At 37.3% G+C, this 7,865-nt stretch overlaps 1 protein-coding gene across 1 annotated transcript; it reads left to right on the top strand.

Annotated features, from left to right (window-relative positions):
- Positions 1 to 1,302: 1,302 nt before the first annotated feature.
- LOC116174533 lies at positions 1,303 to 2,403 on the top strand. The gene has a single exon (XM_031492467.1). The coding sequence runs from the start codon at positions 1,303 to 1,305 to the stop codon at positions 2,401 to 2,403; it is 1,101 nt and encodes a 366-aa protein (XP_031348327.1).
- Positions 2,404 to 7,865: the final 5,462 nt, after the last annotated feature.

Genomic DNA, 7,865 nt, shown 5'->3' with positions numbered 1-7,865 from the left:
CATCTTGCTTTTAACAAAAGGACTTTATTGCACCAAAGATGAGTCATATTCTGTGTATTTGACCCTTTCTTAGAATCTTGGTACCTGCTTACCTGACCCATAGGAAATATGCCTGAGACAGCATAGTTGATGAGATGGCTACTATTTCAGAATTCCTTTCAAATTTTCCGCCTTTAAAATTCTCAAACCATAAAGTGTGAGTCATGTTCTGCGTAAATCCCATAACGGCCAGGCATCTTCATCGCAATTTGGGCGCATTTGACTAAAGTGACTGTGCGTGAATATTTGCTTACGTGAGATATATCTGTAAAAATCTCGTTCATCAAATAAATATAAGGTGGGTTCGAAATTATGTATAGTTGCATATGGTTTTAAGAAACTTACTGACACTTTATTGTGTCTTGTAAGAATGTTTTTGTTTTTGTGTAACTAAAATTAAACGAACATGCAATTTGGGGTGAGACGGCATACAACATCAATGGGTGAGTTGGCATACATATGCCGTCTCACCAACAAGCAGTAGCTACCAAATAGGTAGTTAGTTAGATCATAGTTTTCTAGATATCCCGTTAATTTTTAGACATGGGGCGCTATAAAAGACAATCATCAAGACATTCTTGGGATGAGGGGGGATGAAGCAAGCCATAGTTGCCGTTCGTGAAAAAAAATGGGTTGGCTCTTAGCGTCAAAAACGTTTAACGTTCCCTTCACAACACTTATGCGTCGCGCTGCCAAAGGTTGGAAGAAAGACTACATGGGAGGCCATAGAGTGACGTTCAATGAAGATTCGGAAAGAGAAATAGTCCAACACTTAAGAAATTTAGAATCCCGATTTTTTGGTTTAACTGCAAAAGATGTGAGAAGCCTAGCTTATCAGATAGCTGAAACTAAGAAAATACCCCACAGATTTTCATCCTCTAAGAAAATGCGCGGTTGGGATTGGCTAAGGGGGTTTAGGCAACGAAACCCAACTATATCACTTAGAACTCCTGAGTCTACATCGGCTGCTAGGGCCAGTGCTTTCAACAGAGAGCAAATTAAAAAATATTTCAAAAAGTTGGCCGAAGTATTAGACACATATAAATTTGAACCAAACGATATATGGAATGTGGACGAGTCTGGCTTCTCTACTGTTCCCTCTCGAAATAGTAAAATTTTCGCTACAAAGGGGAGAAAGCAGGTTGGGATTCTCACTGTGCTGAACGGGGACAACACTTTACGGTCGCGTGTTGCATGACTGTCATAGGCACATTCGTACCACCGGCTATTATTTTTCCAAGGAAGAATATGAAGTATGAATTAATGGATGGTGCTCCTACAGGTTCGGTAGGTTTCGCACAGGAAAATGGTTGGATGAACGGAGAGGTTTTTTTGAAATGGATGAAACATTTCATCAAATTTGCAAAACCAACTGCGGAAAAGAGGGTGCTGCTCCTCTTGGATGGCCATAGCAGCCATAAAAACCTGGATGTTTTGTTGCTCGCGAAGGAGTCTGGAGTTGTGATGTTCTGTTTCCCACCACATTGCACCCACAGGGTGCAGCCACTTGATGTCAGCTTCTACGGACCACTAACCACATTTTACAACCAAGAGTTAAATAACTGGTTGAGAAACCACCCAGGACGAACTGTCACTCATTTTCAGGTAACTAACATATTTAATGAAGCTTATGTTAAAGCGGCTACTGCTAAAAATGCCCAAAATGGATATTCTGCCACGGGAATATTTCCGTATAATCCAGATATATTCCCAGACCATATGTTTGCTCCTGCAGAGGTCACTAATGTTCCTGAGAGAGAAGAACACTCCATAAATGTGACAGATGATGGCGACCAATCTGGATCTGGTGAAGTAGGAGCTGGAACCTCTCATGAAGAACTTCCTAAAGATATTGACAAAGATATCATGAATATTTCAGTTGAAGATATATTACCGTTGCCAGTTACTACACAAACTACTCGAAAGGTCAACAAAAGAAGAGGAAAGTACGGATTTTTGAATAGTACACCCGAAATAAAAGCAGTAAAAGATCTAGTCGCAGAAAAGGCTGCCGAAGCTTTGCGAAAATCTGCAAAGGCTGCTAAGAGACGTGTTCTTGTTGAAGGAGATGTACAGAACAAAAATGAAATTCCTGACAAACCCTTGAGAAGATCTGGTAGAGCTGTTCAGAAACATATTGTTGTAGGAAATGAAGATGCGGAAGAAAGTAGCGAAGAAGATCCTTTTGCCGGAGAGGATGCCGAGAATGATGTATCGTGTATATACTGCAATGATTTGTATTCTCGTTCCCGTTCAAATGAATTGTGGGTGCAATGCCAAGAATGTAGGCAGTGGTGCCACGCAGAGTGTGCTGGTGCAGAAAAAAAATTTAAAACATTCATTTGTGATATTTGTAAAGCCTAAAATGTATCTATGCCATCTCATCCATAAGCGTATGGGTGAGATGGCACTCGTAAGATTTATTTTATGTAACCATAACACCTGTTAGAAGTAATAAAACTTAAATTTTGAATGTAGGTACATATATTGAGATCACATATCGTACTTCTTATTTCAATGTCTACAAAAGTTTAATATTAAAAAAAAACAAATGTATAGTCTATTCAAAAAAAGTATGCCGTCTCAGGCATACTTCCCCTAATTCCTAAAACTTTTTTTAAACCTATATGTTACCGCTTGAAGTTTACCTGCTACTTTTTGTGATGTTATAATTTTATGTTACGTATTCACATCATTACAAACAATTAATTTTACAACACAATTTGATATTAATTTGACGGCTATTTCTATTTTTATTCGGTGAACTACCATTTTCAAAGTTTATTTTTGCACTGTAATTTATTTCGACTTAAATTTCCGAGCATTCACAATCTTAATAATTGCGATCATTATTAAACAAACTTTTCACAATTTAAGTGTTTTATTTTACGTTCTTTCCCTATTGTGCTTCAGGTCAAAGCGTTGTCTACAACTAACGTAAGGGTGTCCTGCCTTAGCTGTTTTATCACGTGCCACTTTTCAAATTTAAGCGGGTTCTTGTTCAGTTTTGGAGGGAATAGTCATTCGGGTGGCCATTTTGAAACGTTACCGGGTTGACTTTATTTCCGTGTTCTTATAGTGTGAAGTTAGTGTAGAACCTGGAGGTTAAGTACACTACAAGATAGAATTATTAAATTGACTTACAGGAGTTAAAGTCTTCGTTATTATTTAATATTAGAAGCACAAACTATAACGCTGACAAGACGTTAATCGTAAAAAATACCTCAAGTGAAAATATATGAAATTAAGATAGAATGACAAAAATAAAGATTAAATAGCCGTTTCGATCCCCTAAGTCGGCAAGTGTAACATGATAATTTGTTTATTAAAAAAACACAAAATAATTGAACAAAACCTAGGTAAATGGTGCTTTGAATTAATCGCGATCCTAAAGGATTTATAGATTATTTGAACGTATTGAATTTACGTATTAGTAGGCCAATGAAGTACAAACGCGGAATGCATATAATTGAATGTTAACTTCAATTGTCCTGACAAATTTGTAAAAGCCTCATCTACATACAATCCCTTGTGAAGTCCTGGATAGTATAAATTCGCTAAAATAACTGTATTAATATTCGCCGCATTTTCTCTATAAGCGAATATTTCGTCACAAAGTAAACTGACATACAAATTCGAAATTCGTTTGCTTTACGAACGTAAAACAATTAAGATTTCAATTTACTTATGATTTTAGAGCGTTTACATTTAGTAAGTACAATTCGTGCAGACGTCTCAAAATGCCTCGCCTCTATTTACACTTAATACATATCTGACCGTGTGAACGAATATGGATGTGCTAAAACAATATTCATTAAATGACTATGCATATCTTTAACCTTGTCTTTAAGGGGTGTGTCTGATAGAAATCTTTTCAATGCAACTCACTTTATTGCACCTTTCCGTCTATGTGAATTTTCTACGCACGTATTGTAGGTAAGCATAAAGATGCGCCTCGAGATTAATATAAACATTAATTTGATGAGTAAGTCAATCGTTTAGAATAAGAAATTCCGAATTATAGGAACTTCTGAAAGATATTACCGTAATAAAAGTATATAAAATAACATTATAAGTACGCACCTGCAAATTTTTATGTTAATTAAAATTTAGTATGATAATATTTACCTGTTAAAGATGGTTACTACAGAAATACAACGTCGCGTATCCATTCATTTCGAAGATAAGATCTTCAATGTCGGTAATGCGACTTCGGGCTCCTATGCAATCGCATAAGCTTTGATTAAACTGATCATTTATAATAAACTAATAGATTACAGGCCGCGTGAGTTATTTTAATGTCCTTCTGTTGTCTCCATTATTTACTAGAAAACTAGAAACAACGGCACACGAAACTCGATTAATTATAGTCCTCGATCTAATGCATCTCTACCGATCTTCCATGGACGTAGCACAGATACAACCTAGTTATCCAGTTGGACATTTTTGCAAATTTTACGTCGATATCTAATTGGCCCTCGAATGTTAATTGTATTTAGCGACCTCCTCTACTACAGTGTGAAAAATGACCAAAATCTGTGTAAAGAAGAATGATGGTCAACAATTATTCTCCTAACCTCCCACATTATTATCGGAGTGCTGGTGTTTCAAAAGTTGGCACTTGGGACCGTTTGAACAAGGGCTAAGGATCTCTTTTTAAAAGTAGTCCGTCCATCAAGCATAAGTACCTGGGTACAAAAAACACAATAGAACTACGTTCCAGATTTTTCAAATAAGGAAACTGTACCAAGCCCCTGAAACAGCTAAGTAAACATACAGGGAGATCAATAATCATATGCTGCGCCGCTCTTATAAAATATCACATTAGTAATCATTTGCCGCAGCCTGGTATATGTGTACCAATACTAAACAATAAACATAACCTATAATTCAATCCTCCTTTCGCTCGTTTACGTATTTTCCTGCACACTCTTCTCTTCCTATTACTTTCTCCCTTTCCAAAACAGCCTTTTTCAAGACTACCAGTTTCTTTCGAATATTTACAAGGTGGGTAAATGACTTTTTGAATTGTAAATAAACGTTTTTTTTATTGTAGCGTGTAATAGGTGTTCTCTGACATGCCTTTTACGTTAGAAGAGAATAAGATGCTTTTGCAGTCCTATTTCCGTAATGGGACTAAAGACGAAAATGGAGTTTGGGTGTACTCGATCCGTTTGTGTATAACGGAGTTTCGAGAAACTTATCCGAACAATAATGAAGATTACAACAATATACGTCGAAATGTTCATCGTGTACTTGAACGGTTTAACAATACGGGGAGTGTTGCTTCTGGGAAGTCACCTGGCCGCCCAGTGATTGCCAATGAGGAGGTTGTAGAAGATGTTCGTGCTCGACTTGAACAAAGTCCCAAAAAGCCGTTGCGACAATTGGCCCAACAAACAGGCTTCTCAAGAACGTGTCACACTATTGTCCGGAGAAAATTGCACTTTTACCCTTCGACTTACAAGAACTACATCGTCCAGACTTGCAAACCCGTGTAAATTATTGCAATTGGTTTAATGCAAATTTACGAGATAACAACATATTGGACAAGACTTATTTTTCTGACGAAGCATGGTTTCATTTAAGTGGCTATGTGAATTCGCAAAACTATCGTACCAGAAAATCCACATAATCAGGAAGCTCCACTTCATCCTCTTAAAGTAGGCTAGCGATGTCGAGGAGGCGGATTTTGGGACCGATATTCTTCAACGACACTGTTAATGCGGAACGTTATCGTGGGATGTTGCAAGTGTTCATCGATCAACTTCACGATGATGAATTGCAAGAAGGTTTTTTCCAACATGACAACGCAAGTACACATACAGCTGCCGCGACAATACAATTCGTACAGGAGTACTTTGATGATCGAATGATCGGAAGGAACCTCTGGCCTCCAAGATCACCTGACTTAACTCCCTTGGACTACTTTTTATTTGGTCACCTGAAAAACGTGATATATCAAAACCGTTTGCACACGATTGCCGAATTACGAGCAGCTACAGAAGCTGCTGTTCAGAATATCACGCAACAGCAGTTACACGCCGTCTTCGAAAACATGAAGAAACGAGTGGATGCCTGTCTTAACAGTGGTGGCGATCACTTCGAACAGTTTTTATAGTGTGCTAATTTACACAATTACATTGTTATTAACAAGTTGTACAAGAAATAAAACCATGTCAATTTTTGTATTAATTTGCTATTTGTGTAATTTTGCATAATTTGTAAATTAAAAAGTTTAAACTGTTGATTGAAATTAAACGTCAAAACATGTGCATTTTGAATTTTAAGGTTATGTTTTAGTATTGGTGCACTATCGCGCGTGTTGCGGCAAATGATTACTAACGTCACTATTAATTGAAGCGGCGCAGCAACTCAATATTGATCGCACTGTACAATACATTGAAATATCACTTCGCATGTAACAATAATTACATTCTTAGTAACCCTTACAACTGGGTTTCCCTCCTGATTTTTAGGAGTGCAATTGGTAGGATGTGGGTTCCCGTGCCTGTGGATTCGCTGGATCGGCGGGCGGAGTATCATCGTCTCCAAACTCGAGAGTATAGTAACACTTAAAATCTAAATTGTTTTCATTACTTCATACATAAATGGACAGGGTTGCACCTCCAAAGTTAAATAGAATGGAATTTTAGTTTTTGAAAGTTTTTGGAAAACTGACAAAGCTACCTTGTTGCATTTAATTGGTTTTCTATGACTTCCCTAAAAATGAAGTCACAACGGATAATTTAGAGGCGTGATGTAGTACCCGTGCGTAACGGAAAAAATTAGGATAGATCATGTACGTTTGGAAGTGATAATTATCTACAAATGTCAAAACTGTTGTTGGGTTTTGTCAGTGGCGTAACCTATCACGATTTCACGGCTTCAGTATTTTATGAAAACTTGCTTTTAGCTTACTGAAAATAGTTCCATTTGGTTTCTTCAATGCTTTACTATACATAAATACTTAGTTGTGCGATAATGAAGATGGGTGGAAAAGGCTGTTGAGAGACTGGGGAATCACACTGGAACAAGATGGTGGGATGGTGGTTCTGGAAGGTAGCAATAACGAAAATAGTCATCCAAATGGGTCAGGTTACGGGGTTGCTCAGGAAAACTGAAAATGGTGAAGAAAGGGTGGAGAGAACACATAAAACTGACAATGTGAGAGTATTATACTATAATGTGGCTGAAATGAAATCAAAATTAATTTATAAGGTCTTCAATGATTTTTTGAGTAGTCACAGGGGGTCATGCAGTAAATTGGGGGTTATTATTGAGCGATTCCAGAGTTTCAAAAGATGTAATTGTAACAGAGGAGGAGAGAAGATTCTTAAGTTTCTGCGGTGATTGTGACTTACATCGGGCCTACTGGTATCTCAGTGATAGATTTTACAGGCGCTTCTAGGACCATGTTGGAGTTAATTCGGGGTTTTTGTGTACGTAGGGAGTGCTTTTTCGGCCATATGCCAATATTGTGGCAAAAATGAAGGGAGAGAGCAGTAGTGAAGGGAGTGAAAGGTCAGTTATACCATGGTTGCGAAAATTAGGGTGGGCGGGAATAGATAAACTTCTTTTTAGATCTAAAATGTAAACAAAAATTCCAAAGGTGACTCGACAGCAACTCATTTTTGATCGCATAGTTTAATATAATAAATTTGTAAATCAGGATATGCATGATGAAAGCGCATTTTTGGTAATACCTACAGATCAGTATTTTATTATATTAGCAAAGTTTAAAATTATCGATCTCACGAGTAATCTAACTCATAATAGTCTGAGTGCCTGCCGTCATAAAGTCCTATTTATTAATACCCTTCTGT

The sequence above is a fragment of the Photinus pyralis genome, unplaced genomic scaffold, assembly GCF_008802855.1.
Source record: "Photinus pyralis isolate 1611_PpyrPB1 unplaced genomic scaffold, Ppyr1.3 Ppyr1.4_LG6, whole genome shotgun sequence".
In the NCBI taxonomy this organism is placed as follows: Eukaryota; Metazoa; Arthropoda; class Insecta; order Coleoptera; family Lampyridae; genus Photinus; species Photinus pyralis.
Note: the sequence above shows the minus strand (reverse complement) of the source record. Positions and strands in the feature narration are given on the sequence as shown.